This window comes from Papilio machaon, chromosome 21 (assembly GCF_912999745.1).
Source record: "Papilio machaon chromosome 21, ilPapMach1.1, whole genome shotgun sequence".
NCBI lineage: Eukaryota > Metazoa > Arthropoda > Insecta > Lepidoptera > Papilionidae > Papilio > Papilio machaon.
In genome coordinates, this window is record NC_060006.1 from 3985498 (window position 1) to 4002020 (window position 16523).

The 16523-nt window shown below is 36.3% G+C and overlaps 1 protein-coding gene across 1 annotated transcript; it reads right to left on the reverse strand.

Moving 5' to 3' along the window:
* Positions 1-11360: 11360 nt before the first annotated feature.
* LOC106721284 (pupal cuticle protein-like) lies at positions 11361-15969 on the reverse strand. Its single transcript, XM_045683184.1, has 3 exons — positions 15814-15969; positions 12015-12258; positions 11361-11891 (listed from the first exon to the last, which is right to left on the reverse strand). The coding sequence occupies exons 1-3, from the start codon at positions 15823-15825 to the stop codon at positions 11509-11511; spliced, it is 639 nt and encodes a 212-aa protein (XP_045539140.1). The 5' UTR covers positions 15826-15969; the 3' UTR covers positions 11361-11508.
* Positions 15970-16523: the final 554 nt, after the last annotated feature.

Consider the following 16523-nt stretch of genomic DNA (forward strand, 5'->3'; position numbering starts at 1 on the left):
GAATAATATAGGTTTCTATTTTATTATGTATGAAACTTTATTTGTGTGTGAATCATTTACTTACTTTTTATTTTTTTTGTATTTATGGCTATTGAAATTACTCGCTTCGAACGATTAAACAGTGGAGAAATATCATGTTTTTGGGATACCGATTGAGCGAACAATGAATGTTCGCTGGATAATGATTGAGCGAACAATGATGTACGCTGGATAATGATTGAGCGAACAATGAATGTTCGCTGGATAATGATTGAGCGAACAATGATGTACGCTGGATATTGATTGAGCGGGCAATGATGCTCGCTGGACTCTAAGAATCGACTGAACTTAATGACTGAGTGAACAATGATGCTCGCTGGACTATAAGAAACGACTGAACTTAATGATTGAGTGAGCAATGATGCTCGCTGGACTATAAGAAACGACTGAACTTAAAGATTGAGTGAGCAATGATGCTCGCTGGACTGTAAGAAACGACTGAACTTAATGATTGAGTGAGCAATGATGCTCGCTGGACCGTAGGAAACGAATGACTTTAAATTTGACTGAGACTGAACTTTGATGTAAATAAGAGAGATTGAGACATGATTCCAGGGATTTAATACATTTAGATATGACGTCAGACGATGACTAAGTTGGAGGTACGCTACCTACAACTCCACCAAGGAAGCGTAAATACGCAAAACGGAGGAAAGTAAAGAGGAAAAGACCTACTTCGACGTCATCTACTTCGACGTCGTCAAGTGAGAATAAAAGTAAATGTGTGTATGTAAGGACGCTTGTTGGGATGAATGTGTATTGATGTATGATTGCGTGTGTGTGTATGTTTATGTACGTTTATAAAAGTAAAGTTCTATGTTTATATCAAGGATGAAAAGGTTCTATACAATTAAATCAATGAGTATAATATGAAATAATATCTTTTGCATTTGAAAGAGGTAAGATTGAGTATTTTGTTTTCTTTGTGTATTTTGTTATGTAGACATGGGCTTAAGAAGTATGAAAATTTTCCGGAAAACGTAGTATGAACTCTTGGCACTTCACATATATTATGTGCGGAGCGTTGAATGAAGATTAGCTCGTGATTGTATGTAATTGATGAGTGATGATGAAGGATAAGAGCCGGTATATATAGTTGCCTTACTGTAAGAACTTTACATTCCCTGTACAGGTTAGCTGTTGGATATCTGTATGGGTGGTTTGTGCTGCATTTTAGTATACCGCGTTGGGCTCTCTCGAGTGGAAAAAGATTTATTTTATTTGAACCTCCCCAAGACGAAATACAACAACTTAGCACAGACTGACATAGGGAGTAATATAACATTTTAATGATGTCTTTTATATGCACAAACCCTGATGTTTTGAAAACTGCAGTTAATTTTCTGATTCGCTGAGTTAATTGATTACGCTAAGATATCTAATTGAGGTAACTTTTTGTATGGTCTGGCATTTACACATGATATTCGGGAACCTGCTTTGGCAGGTAGATGAGGTGTGTGCAAGTAGAAAGAGGGACTCGAAATTCTGCGGGTTCTTAATGGAAAATGTTACATGCTTTGTTTTTTCTATATTTAATGTTAATCTATTATTTCTGAGCCACATTGAGATGTTGTTAAACGCTCCTTGGGCTGATGCAAAAGTCTCAGGCCAGGTGTCTCCTTGGACAACTAAAACTGTATCATCAGCATAAGTGATAATGATACCGCGATCGACTGGGAGGTTGCAAAGCTCGTTTATATAAACTAGAAAGAGGGTAGGCCCTAGTATACTGTCCTGCGGAACACCACAGCTGACAGTTAAGGGGTCACTTATATGAGGTCTTATCTTTATGCTCTGTGTCCTATCCGAGAGGTAGTCTTTGTAAAGGTTAAGTTGAACATTTTTGATTCCTTGTTTTTAAGACCTTCTAACTTGTTTAAAAGTAGCGGTATTGGCACAGTGTCAAAGGCCTTTGCAAGATTTAGAAATAGAGCAATACTCTTCTTTCTGATAGTTTTTACATATCGACATATTCTGTTAATCTTAGTACAGCATTTGAAGTCGACCTATTTCTTCGGAAGCCAAATGGATTTTTAGAGAACATGATGTTGTGTTCTAGATAACTGACCAATCTATTGTTAATTATCTTTTCAAAAACCTTCCATAAATATGTTAATATGGAATTTGGCCTGTAGTTACCAACAATCATTTTATCATCACTTTTGTGCATAGGTATTTTTGCCATGTTTAAGAGATTTAGGAAAGACTCTTGACTGTAGGGAAAGATTAACAATGTGTGTTATGACTGGTGCAAGTAAGTAACTATTTTGGCGTAGTACAGCGGAGGGAATATTGTCCCAGCCCATGGAGCTATCGATTTTTAACGCGTTAATGGTGTTCAGAATTTCAGGTATATCGGTATCTGTTAGGATCACGGAATTTAGTGTTGTATTAGTTGGCTGTAGACTATTACTTATATCAGTGTCGGGAGCAATATTTTCTGCGAGAGCTTTACCTATATTAACAAAATAACTATTCACATCGTTGACCGCTTTTTTTTTATATAGTTGGTTATTTTCTAGAAGATCTTGTGATACCTTGGGAATTGTTTTAAAATGTGTAATTTCGTTTATGATTCGCCACGTTATTTTCATATTTTTCGCTTTACTAGCTTCCCTCAGACGTTCTATTTCATAATTGGCTTTTGCTTTTCTAAGAAGGGTTTTACAGTGATTTCTATAACGTTTATATGTCTTAATAAAAATAACATTAACAGGTTGATTTCGTAATTTCATATGCATTCGATCTCTATTTTTCATGCACCTTAATAGTCCTGTCAAGATCCAGAGTTTGTTTTAGTGTCTGGTAATTGGTTTAGATATAATATCTAAAAGATAGTCTGTGGCCAAGTTACAATCAGTAGTAATAAATATTTTTGAGAGGTCTGATGCTTTGATTGTTTCAGAAACTTCTTTGTAATTAGTCTTGGTAACAGTGATAGTGAAAAAGGGTTTTGTTTGGTTAGTATCCATGACTAGGAAGGAATATGGTATCGTGGTCGGTGAGAGCATTTTGAACATTATGTTCATATCACCTGTTATTATGATGTTTTTTTTTTTATAATTCTTACATGAGATTAATAGTTCTTCTAATGATTTAAGGAATGGTATTACATTATGAAATGATTGCGATCTGTTAATGGACTTTAGGATAATACCATTTTTTTATTTGTTATAATACAGGTAGCATCTGAAAGTTTATGTTCAAAGGAATCACAGTGTAAATAGTTTTTAGTGTATATCATTATGCCATCGTTTTGGTTTTTTTAAAAATTCTAGACTACTAGTATTGTACCCCTTTATTTAAGGGATACATAAAGAATTGTTAAGCCAGCATTCTAATAAAATAATGGTGCCAGGACTTATTGCTATTCTGGAAAGAAGTAATAGGAAACCGTTAAAATTGCACAATATACTCTTTATATTCTGTGTTCGAATCTTTAGTTTATGTGTTGGTGATTTTATTAACGAGTTGAATTCTTCAGATGTGCAGGTTTGTGCCTTAGATGGTACAATGTTGTCGATGTTATCATTAATTATTGAGATTGTGTGGTACATTATTTGTATGTCGGATATAATTAAGGGTACATTAGTACTCCTACCAAAAAAAATGAATGTATATAAGTACTACGTTTAGGGCTGTTTGTTTTGTAAAACATCAGAGTGCCTTAGTATGTGTATACATAATACGACAAATTAATAGAGGTTTAAATTGATAAAACGTATGTTTTGATTTTGTAAACAAAATTCGTGCTTCGTTATTAAGTAACAATAACAGTTTTCATGAAGTTGACACTATTGGAGGAATGATGTTGTATTTTTATTGTCATGAGTTTTAATAATGTTAGTTGATAGTGTGAAATTGATATTTATATCATTGTATATATAAGATATTGTAGATTAGTAATATGACACGTATATTGCAACTTTTATTGTAACTTTTCATAAATTTAGTGTACATGAGTAATATATAATGTTCTCGAATGGTAGTAGTAATAGGCCGTACAGTGTGTTGATGTTTACACAGTACCAGTATTTACAAATTAAGCAACCGTAATATGGAACATTAATTTCAAGGTTAGCATACTTGTATGATAAACAAATTGGGGAACTAAGGTGAATTTTATAAGTATGACTGGCATTGTACACTTCTATGATGCGGTGGTAGTATGTGTGATAAGAGTAAGTTGATTGTTGGCCGTTAATTGTATTATTTTGGGAGTGTTATGTTTTAGTAAAGTGTGTCTACATATTACATTTATAAAAAGAACAAGCAAGATAACATTATGGACGGTATATGTTATACAAATGTGTTTAAATATTGTACTACGTAAAATATTTTATTTTGTGTCCGTAATGAATGTAGTTGATCTTCGTTTTTAATGACAATGCCCCTTCTGTTTTTCGTAAAAGTATTTAACCATTTTTAACCCAGCTGTGAGCGTATTTTTCTGCCTTTGCTAATTCTCTGGCAAAAAAATGTACTCTTTTAAACTAATATTTGTTAATCTCTTTTAATCTTTATAACATGTAAACTGGAATGACTTCTCCGACGAAAGGAAGTTGCTTGGAGTTTAGTTCGTCAGTTCTGTTTTTTCTGTGCTTTTGACAGACGCTAGCACATCCATTTCAGTCCAAGTATTGGTAAATTCGACAACGACTGTAGACGTTGTGGAGTCGGCTCATTCTTCTCAATTTGAACATCCAAAGTATTAGTTAGGCGCTCAAAAGTTTGTAGGAGATTGGATTTGGATTCTGCTTGTTTACCAGGGACGTTTCTTATTTCAACGGCTGTTTTTAGAGGAAAACGTTCCAAAGTATCTAATCGCTCTTCAAGTAGCGATGTCCGTTTTTCCAGATCGCCTCCTCAGCTAACGTAGATAACTTACCTTCAATGTTTTTTAATTGGTCCGTTAGGAAGTCTAGACTTTTATCAAGATCTTGGTTAGATTGATCGACTTGCGATTTTAAATCTTTCATAAGGGCTTCTACTTGAGTCTCTAATAATTACGTAGGTTGAATACTTTTATGAGGAAAATAGATACTTTTATACCGTTTTATAATATTGTATTATAGTTATATTGTTAAATTAAATTAAGATTTTATTATATTGGCTTCAAAATTATAATAAGTAACTTAAGTTAGTAAGTAATTAATTGGCAGCGTTCCTGATGTTTTAGTGTGCCAGGAGGCTACACATTTCGTAGGATGGCCGAATGTAATAATTTTATAAAAGGTAGTTTTAGTTTTCTTAGATGGCAGCACTGCTCGACCACGCCACTCTTTTGTGACAACTTCCGGCGAATGGATTGAGAGTGGTGGGGTTGAAACAGCATTTGGATTATTGAGTCAGGAGCTCGGCAGTCGTGAGATATCCGTCGATGTGATAAGTCGTCTAGTGGAATTGACCGTTAGAAATGTTGAAAATGGAATAAAAGTGTTCACTGTGCAATGAATTGGAGTTTTTCTTGACAGATGTGGCCCTAAACTCTCATTTTACAGATGTCTCGAAAAACTTTAATATTGTCCATATAAATGCGCAGAGTATACCGGCACATTACCCCGACTTTTTAGCCACCTTTGATAGCAAAAACATACATGCCATTCTTGTATCAGAATCCTGGCTTAAACCCTGCCTGGCCTCGACTTCTTACTCTTTACCAGGGTTTACTCTCATTCGCAACGACCGCACACAACGGGGAGGTGGCGGCGTTGCTATATATCTTCGTTCTCACATTCCGTTTTCAATTATTAATAATTCAGATCAAAATCAAGACGTGAACGCAGCAGAATACTTATTTATCGAAATACTCTTTTGCCATACAAAACTACTTCTAGGAGTCCTATACAGTCCTTCTTCAACAGTTGACTACTTTTCGGCATTTGAACACCTCCTGGAAGAATTCGTATCCATATACGATCATATCATTATTATGGGAGACTTTAATACGTGTCTTTTAAAACAAGACGTAAGATCTGCAAGATTAAATAATATTATTGAGGCAGCCAATATGCACATTCTTCCTCTTTCAGCCACACATTTCTTTCCGAATTGCGTCCCATCACTTCTAGACCTAATAATTGTCTCTTCTCCTGATCATGTTGCTAAGCATGGTCAATGTGCTGCCGATGCTTTTTCATATCATGACCTTATTTATATGTCATATAAAATCCGACCTCCTAAGGCAAAGTCAAAATTTCTACTTCAGCGCAACTTTGCGAATATGAATCTTGACAAATTGAGAAAGGATGCCCTGAACACCGACTGGAACGTAATTTTCAGTGCCAAGACAGTTGATGAACAGGTGGACACATTTAATTCAATATTAGTCAACTTATTCGATATCCATGCTCCTATTCGTCCAGTGAGAATTCGCCACGCACCTGCACCTTGGCTAACTGAAGATATTAGAAATCTAATAAACAAAAAAAACAAAGCCAAGGCCAATCCCAGCGATGAAAATCGTGAAAAGCTTCGACAAGCTCGAAATCGCTGCAATATGGCGTGTAGAGATTCACAACGACGCCATATCCATAAATCTGTTCAAGATGAAGATCCTGCCAAGGTCTGGAAATTTCTTAGAAAACTTGGAGTTGGTAAGCAACAGAACTCTCCAACAGATAATACTGACTTAAATGGTCTCAATCTCCATTTTTCCTCTTCATCGTTCATAAGTAACATAGATAAATCGAACACCTTAAAATATCTTTCTAGTATACCCAACTCCAGTAACTGCTCTTTCAATTTTAGTCAATTCACGGATCGTGATGTCGAGAAGAGTATTCTATCCATTTCCTCTGACTCTGTTGGCGGTGACTGCATTAGCCGTAAGATGGTCATTCCTTTACTTGATATTCTTATTCCCATCATCAAACGCATCCTAAATTATTCAATTACCACCAGGTCATTTCCCAATCTATGGAAAGAGGCACAAATAATTCCTCTACCCAAAAAGTCCAAACCATCCTCTCCGTCGGACTATCGACCAATATCCATACTTCCGTTTTTGTCCAAAGTCCTAGAGCGCCTTGTCCATCAACAACTTAACTCCTTCCTCTCCTGCAACAATCTTTTAAATCCATATCAATCTGGCTTCCGTCCTGGCCATAGTACGGCTACTGCACTCTTGAAAATCACTGACGACATAAGGTTAGGAATGAATGATCAAAAGCTCACGGTGCTGACATTGTTGGATTTCAGCAATGCTTTCTGCACTGTGGATTTTGATATTTTACTTGCAATTATGCGCTCTCTTAACATATCTCCGGCTGTGATTGACTGGTTTCATAGTTACTTGTATGGGCGTCGGCAACGTGTGCGAGTTCAAGATAATTATTCCTCTTGGTGTAGCATAAATGCCGGCGTACCGCAAGGTGGCGTGTTGTCCTCACTTCTATTTGCAATTTTCATTAATTCTATAAGCTCTCAAATATCTTCTCTCTACCACCTGTATGCAGACGATCTCCAAATATATAACCAGTCGACTTTAGCTGAGTTACCAAGTGCTATAAATATAGCTAACATGGATTTGGCCAGTATTTCGCGTTGGGCTAAATCTTATGGTTTGCAAGTCAATCCTGCTAAGACGCAAGCTATCATTGTTGGCAGCTCGCGTCTTATTAGTAAAATTGACTGGCATCAACTACCACCTATTATATTTGATGGCATAATAGTCCCGTACAGTGACACTGTGAAAAATCTTGGCGTGCTGATTGACCGTAATTTATCTTGGGTACCGCAGATACGGGAATTGAGTCGAAAATTGTTTGGAGCCCTTGGTTCTTTTCGACGCTTGTGTAATTTTCTTCCGATTCCTACCAAAGTTGCGCTTGTTCAGTCCTTACTTCTGCCTATACTTGACTATGCCGACATTTGCTATCCTGATCTCACAGAGGAGCAATTAAATAAACTTGACCGCCTTCAAAATGTTGGTATACGGTTTATATTTGGGGTACGCAAATATGACCACATATCCGAATATCGTGTAAAGCTCAAGTGGCTCCCAATCCGTCTTCGCCGGAATGCTCACATTCTTACTACTTTATATAATATACTGTTCAATCCACTTGCTCCACATTATTTGAAAGAACGTTTTAAGTTTACATATCTCACTCATGACCACACCTTGCGTTCTAGTACAAACTTTTCCCTTCTTACTCCTTCACACACTTCTTCTTTCTACTCAAAATCGTTCACGGTTTACGCTGTGAAACTATGGAACTCCTTACCTCTCTCTATTAGATGCAGTAAAAGTATTGAATCGTTTAAAAAACATGTCAAAGATCACTATCTGCAGCTCTAATTTGGCTATATATTGCTGATATATTGTATTATTTTATTTTCTCTTATTAATATTTCTATTGTTTTTATTTTTATTTCTTATCACTGTTCGTGTGCACCCTACCGATTTGGTTTACTTAGCTTAATTTCTACCCAAAGGTTGTCTGGCAGAGATCGCTGCTTAGCGATAAGACCGCCTTTTGTAAAAATCCTGTTGTACTTTCTTTTTTTGTAACTCCATGATAGTGCACAATAAAGTATATTTGTATTTGTATTTGTATTTGTCGCAGCGCGTCAGCATGACCCTCAGCGTGCGCCCGCTGTTTGCGAGAGACTCTAGCAACTGACTACTCCCACTCTGCGTCGGTGTGCTCGAGCCCCCGTTATCCTCCTCTCTTAAAACTTCTTCCCTTAAAACTATGTCCCTTTCACTTGCTTCAATGTCCATTTCCGTTGCCAAGGTCGTCGCGTATCCACAGCAGTCTTTGAATCCCAGAATACGCGGGGCTGCCCGCGGCCTCTGCCGCGGGGAGGGATTCTCCTCCGGCGATGCCGGAGGTACCCTCCTGGGGTATGTCTGTTTTTAAGCTTGCCATTTCATACCGTTTTCCAGTGTTGTCGGACACCGGAAACCGCCTTTGATACGGGGTGTGGTCCCCATGACGCGCGGCCTACAGACCGCCATCCTCCGACCCCTCAGGGTCCACTGGTGTTCCCCGCGGGCCTGTCCGGTATGGGAGGCCCTGTCCGGTATGGGAGGCCCTGTCCGGTATGGGAGGCCCTGTCCGGCATAGCCCCGCGGGAAAACACCCCTCCACTACGCACGGCGGCACCTCGGTGCACGTCGCGCCCAGCACCGCCCAGTGGGCGTGCTTGGACCCCGTACAGGGCCTGCGCTAAACGCAGAACCCGGCAAGAGCCCCATAGTGTCCGCGAGCCTTCCCGGTATGGGTAGCCCTGTCCGGTTTAGCCCCGCAGACCCTATCTCCCTCCCGGCCAGTTGTTAGCCTCCCCACATAAGGTGGGGAGTTTCCAGGGTGCACCACGAGGAGGTCACCGGCCAAAGCACCCCACGGGGGGCCTCCTCCGTCATGATTTTTAACTTAAAACTATTTTTATTGTACAAAGGCGGATGTTTTGTTCAAATGAATGACTCGCCTAGTGTTTCTATAAAAGGCCGAGCGCACGCCGGACTCGGGCATTCTCGCTTGAGCCGTCGTAGCGATCGGATCTCCTCAAAAGTGTTTTCTTGTGTTTACCTTTCATCGTTGAAAATGAGCAACAATCCTGAACACGGAAGTTGTGACGCCAGCAATGCTGGTGTCACGATTTTTAAAAACAACCACGGGGGGCCTCCTCCGTCAGATATGATGTGAAATACCACGACCACACAGAAGACACGCGTGAAGTGGAAGTAATTCCGCGTTTCATCTGATGAGTGTGCTGTCGGAGGCCTAATTTTAGTCCACGGTCCCTCCCTACCCTTTTCTTATAAGGATGGGATGGGGAAGTGGATTTGTCGGAGGAGGGGACGCACAGGATATATCCTCTTTCTGTGCATCCTCTCTTCTGTCGATTAAAGGTAGGCAACGCATCTGCAATTTCGGATGTCTATGGGCAGCGGTCGCTTCGTTATTTACAGGGATTGAGGTGATCGCTTGCTCGTTTGCAACCTTAAGATATAAAAAAAGATGCATCATTTAAATAATAAGGAATTACTATGAAATTCCAGATCATAAGTTGCAAATCAATTGCTTGGAGTTGATACATGGACGACTTTTTAAAATAGTTACGAAATTTTTAGTGGGCACTTAGAGACTTTTACTGCAACTTTTAGAAAATGCAACTATCTCAATTTATATAAATAGGCCAATTTAATTGGCTAAATTTGGCCATCTATCGCTTTTGGCTTTGTAGTGAAGTAAGCTTCTTAAAAACATCAATTATAGTAAATATTTTTTCATTTAGATTTCTTTTTCATTAAGAACAAACTGTAAACTATAATAATTAAACTAGATCAAGTTTCTCTTTTTAGTAATCTTTGTAGTTTCTTGTGCTTTTCTTTTGACTTTTTGTTTGTATTTTTATATTTCTGTTCGCGCAAAAGAATTGTTTAAATTGTTTCTATTTGTGAGGACCTATTATTGGCTATGTTTGTATTAATTACTGTCTTACCTACTTTGTTAAAATGGCTGTTGGTCTTCCTAGAATTAAATAAATAAATAAATAAATAAATATAAATATAATAGTTAATGTGACTATATTAGGACTTAAAACATTTAAGAATCGAATTCAGTTTTTATGAAATATCCCTGTTTTTCGTTCGATATTTTGTAACAGCCTTATTGATAAAAAAGAAAAGGAGTTCACAGAAGCAAAATTATAACGACGTACGACTGATAACAATATATATATACGAAATTAAAAAGGTAAGCAATTGGTCAATTTTAACTTAAAAAAAATAAATAATATTTTGTGCCTGGCGTTACAAGGTTGTATTTTTCGTTTTGTATTAATGAATTGAAGTGTCATTGTGACCTATTATAAGTTTTGTACTTCATCTAGGTAACTTTATCTAAAATCGAGACATTGTAGAAATGTGTTATATATTTCCTTATTTAATCTTTCAACTTCTTACTATATTATAACTTTCTCTTTGAAGATAATTAGTTTAAATTGATCATTTTCTAATCTTTTTAGCATTGAATCTATATACCGACAAGGCTCTCTGAACCGGTGGGTATAAGTCAAATTAAATTATGATACTTCCCCAGCGCTCTCCGGTCAATGTCAAAAAATGTCACAAGGTCCTCTTTGTAGTATCTGTCAAGTATTTCTTTTCCTTTAATTTTCTGTGTCTAAGTAGATTTTATACCAACGACAAGTAATTGACTAAATTCAAACTGGCTTATTACTTGAGACTACCACCCTGTTTAAACTTGAATCATTAATTCAGAAGATAACTGTAACATGGTGTCATCATATCAGCAGTTATTAAAGCGTTTCAAATAAAATGTTGCATAACTTATTAGGTTTTATTATTATAATTTTTATCTTAAGAATAGCAGTTGCTATACACAGGTCACGTTGAACTTATATACAGTAAAAACATTTTTTTTTAGTTTTTATATAGTTTTGTATAAAAATACATCAGGCAGTTTAGAAGCCGGGATCAGAGGTAGTGGGGGTTCAGTGCCAGCCGTGTCCGTGGTTCCAGGGTCCCTCCTCGGGCGCCGATGCGGCCGCGTGTGCAGCGGCAGCATACTGCGAAAGGTGGGCGGCGCGCGCGTGCTGCACTTCAGGGGTGTCTACGACGTACTGTCCGTCGTGAGTCAGCTGGATGTTGGCCGGGGGGCCGGTCCACTTTCCGTAACCAGCAGCGTAGCCAGCTCCGTGAGCGAGGGGCGCGGCGTAAGAAAGAGGTCCGACAGCACCGGCGTGCGCGCCGTGGGCTGCGTTGGCGTGGGCAGCGGCGTGGGCGGCGATGTGGGCGGCCTTCAGATGAGCCACCTCAGGGGTGTCGACCACGCGACCGTCATGGGCCAGGGGAGCGGGGCCATATTTGAAGAGACCTGTAGAAAAAAATATGTTAAGAGACAAAAGAACTATAATAAAATCTTAATCCTTCGTAGTATTTTGATATTAAATGCACTAATGCACACTAGTACATATTATGTATAATCTGCAGTACATACCAGCACCGGGAGCACCGTAGTGAGCGCCGGCGGCGTACGCGGGAGCGCCGTGGTAGCTAGCAGCTGGGGCCCATGCTCCCTGGGAAGTGGAGGCCTGAGCGTGCGCAGCGTAGTGGGCGGCTTTAGCGTGGGCTACCTCGGGCGTGTCCAGCACGTATTTGCCGTCGGGGCTCAGCTGAATGGGTGCTGGTGCGCCGGCGTAGAACGATGCTTGTGCGACGCACAGAGCGGTGGCTAGGATAATCTGGGGAAATTCAAAATATTTTTGTATTTTATAGACATAATTCTTAGTCCTCATATGAGGGATATTCGCGTAATTCAAGTAAAATATTTCGATGCAACACATCTGTTATTCAAAGACTTCAAGAAGGTTCCAAATCACCAAAGTCTTGAATTTCAAATTTAGTTTTAAGGCAAAATAAAATGATTCAAGCTATATTGACGACTCTAGGTTTATATTATGATTTCGAATGATTTTTCTAAAGTTACGAATGTAACAGCTGCATAATAGCATAATGTAGCTTCAGGTTGAATTTTTACTCTACGGCGTAATGAAAATGAAAGTACAAATTGTTTTTCTACTTTAAAGTTTAAAAAAGATGCATTAATATGTAACATTAAGTTATTTAATACCACGCAGTAAAATTACGTAAAGGTAAGCCCTAAACAAGAAATTGTGGTTTGTTACGTTTACGAATATTAACATTTCGCAACATGCTTTAGATAACCGCATGATATTAAATTTGATTTCAGTTTAAAACAACGGTAATGATAGAATCAATTTAATTAAATAACATAGTCGGTTAAAGACATATCTTGCAGTATGATCTTATACCGAATATAAAATTATGCGACTTTGTTTTTAATTTTATATGCGTTTTGTTATTCCAATAAGAGTTTTAACTTAAACTTGATACGAGTTTAATATCGCTAAAAAGACTCTTTTCATAAATCTAGTGTAAATAGATGACAAATATATGTTAAATGTTTGGATGAAAAACGAACTTTCTTCATTGAGAATCAAACATTTGAAATATGGAGAAAAAGGTTTAGTTTTAACAAATAATTTGACAAACACGTAAAATGTGCCAAATACATTTCATAGTTTTTTTGAAAATTAAGAAAGGATCTTAATAATATTTAAATGCGAATTAGATGTTTGGATAGATATTTATTAAAAGGTATCTCCAGAATAGCTCTACGTATCTTTCTGATATTTGGCATAGATGTAGAAATAAGTCTGAGAACACATAGGATACTAATTATTTTTTTTAAATTCCGCACGGAGTGAGTTGCAGGCAAAAGCTAATTTATAGTTGTATGCAATAACATACACTAAACAGGTGGCACGAATCCGAGCAATCAGCTAAAATAAGGGGAACGTATGACAGGTGAGCGTTGTAGCAAATAACCTGTCATTTTGTATTACAATTGTTAGTTGTGTCGATCAATAGACAAAGCATTGCAACAACAATTTAATATAGATTTGAAAAGGAACATTAGCTTACAGTTGTGAAATATGTTCACAACTAAATTTACATTATAATAAACCTCGCCTTAACAATTTATAGACTCAATTTAGGACTCTATTATTCACAAATAATCCATTTAAACTGTAAATAGTACTACAGTTTTCAATACAAGCTATCATGTATTGCAAGTTTTTGTGATTTTTTAAACAATTTTAAGGAGTCAAACTCAATAAAAGTTGTCTGTTTTTCATCGTGCGTATTCACCATTATCAATATAAATATGAAGCAAAGCATTTATCTCTTGTTACTAATAAAACCTAGACTATTACCTTTAAAAACAATAAAAAAAAATTACTTGCCCATGGAATGTTCTTAACATTGAAGTTGTTTAATCTACTGCAGCACTTAGAGACTACAACTACTTAATTACAATGTAAAGATTACTTAAACAACCCTTAAATGTAGTCTCAGCCAATCTTCAAATGAAATGGACCTTAGTGTTCACTAACTTCTTTGAATGCAACACTTATGTTGGAGAATAGACACTACAATTCCAGGGCGTGGTTGACATCTACTCGCCTATGGAGTAAGTTGCGAAACGTTTAGCAACAGTGAAATTATAATTCTGCGAACTGGTGCAAAACCACTTGACGGTTGCACGGCTCTTGCCCAAGAGGAAGGTGGTAGGAAGTTGTAATACGTGTAGGTCAAATGAAAAATTGTACGGACAGTGGTTATAGAAATTTATGACTGACAAATGTTTATAATGTTATAGTACACGAAGCATAATGCTTAACAAAATGTTTGTGCTCGTTATACTCGAGATGGATTTATAATATTGCTCTATATCTAAATTCTATTTAACCTTCATTTACATAACTTACCAAAGGGAAATATCTGAATCGTCCTCTAAAGAGACGGGAGTTTTTAGGATAACTTAAAAAATGATAGAATAGGTTTTTTATCAATATAAGGTTCCATTTTGGATTTTTCTTTTTTTCTTTCTTTTTTTCTTTTCATTCTTTAACTAGGATAATTTTGCGGGTAGAGTATAAGTATTAAATGATTAACTGATGAGTCAATTTAGCATTTTAATGTTTTCCCGCCCACTGAAACGAATTTAAAATGCGTGTCGCGTCCGCCCATTGTATACCGTACATGATTACATTATCATTGATACGAATCTAAACAATTCGTTGTTCTTCTATTGTCTTTATAAATCAAATAACGTAAAAAAACAAATTGAGAGAGCAATACAACAAAAACATTTAATTACTTATTAAATCAATCTTGTATTTTAAAAAAATGTATGTTATGATTTTTTTCGCGGCGTTAATCGATACAGACAAAAATAAGTGCATATTGAAATAAAAATATTATAAATTTTATTTATCTAAAAAGAAATTACAAACAAATCGTGTAAATTTCGTTTTAAAAATTTACACTATAAAGTATCTGATTCTATTACAAAATGTATTTATAGTATAATTTAAATTTACTATTGCTACTTTTAACGAACTACAGTTTATCTTGACTTAGTCCAACCGTAGGTTTCAGAACCCAAAATCTCTGTATAAAAACATCTCGTGATCATTATTTTTGACAAAACAGAGATAACAATATGTTTTAAACGGAGATTTTGGTATCAGAATGCTACGGTTAATGCGTTTCTAACTATGTAATTAATTAGCATGTTCGTAAATACTTTTGATAATCCGTGGGCGATAGAAACTATATACATCATTGTTCTTACTAACAAAATAGACCTTGGAATAAAATTAAACTGGATCTGTAAAGATGTTAAAGGGACTGATTTTCGTTACTGTAAAGAGATCGATAATTTCTTTGTTTTTCTTTATTATTTTTATTTATTTATTCGTGCTGAGTTCGATAGCTTTAAGACTATTAGGTTTAGATTTAATATTTTATTTTAATTTAATACTTTAGGCGGTGCCGATTTGACAGATTTTATTGATTGTTAAATATATGTTCAAAGTTGCTGTGATAACATTATGCAAATAAAGCTCGGGGTCTCTATAATTATCGTAATGGCTTAGTTAATTTACCAGCTGTGAAATTTATTCTATTTTCTCTAGCAAGTGTTACTAGGTTTTTGAAAAACTTGAATTTTTAATTGTACTTAGGTGGTACATACGTATGGTGTATACGAGACATAAAGATATACTATAAAATAGGTAAATGACATTTAAATATTACTCTTTTTTAGTTTTTACTAAGAAAAAAAGCAAAGATATCGATATTACAATGGATGTAAAGAGGAAAATACTTGGGTATAGATAATTTAAAATGATGTTAGTTTTACTCACCATAGACTGCATGATTGTAATTTTTATTTTATAAGTAACGGAGATCTCAAACGAACTAACACAGGCGCTGCTGGTAATCCAGTACTCGCCTCGAGAATTTCGCCTAAGCGACGTGTATTTGCAACCACTTCCCAAGTCGGAATGTCGATTGCTCACATTGTGCTCCCTTATATATGAAACACCCCGCTTTGGAATGGTCGTAATTGGTAAGAATTAACTACGCGGCAAGTGCAATGTTACTATTTTAATTTTTGAGATGCGCACGCGTTTTTCGCTCGTATCTCATACTAGAATAAGATGTTAAGGGTCAAATTCAGACAAAGCTATTTTCAATTAGTATGCATAATATTACATTATATCAAAAGTAAAAATTCAATTTTATATCTAATTTAGTGAATGACATATTTACGGTAGTAATTTTAATCTCAAAAATTTTTCTTAGTTAGTTTTTCGATTCGGCAAAGTGCAGATCTCAAACAATGAAAATAGGTGTGTCCCTTGTCGGCAAATTTTCTGACCATTAATAAAATTTTCAGATTATAATATTTAGTTGCAACTATTGCGTTATAATATTATTTTTGGAACATGCTTTGTCATAATATACGAGTATATTGATGTTATATATTGATATAAAATCAATAAAAATATGATAATTATTCTCAACGTAATAACTCAAGCCTTTGCTGTTATTATAGCCCAAGTATTAAAAT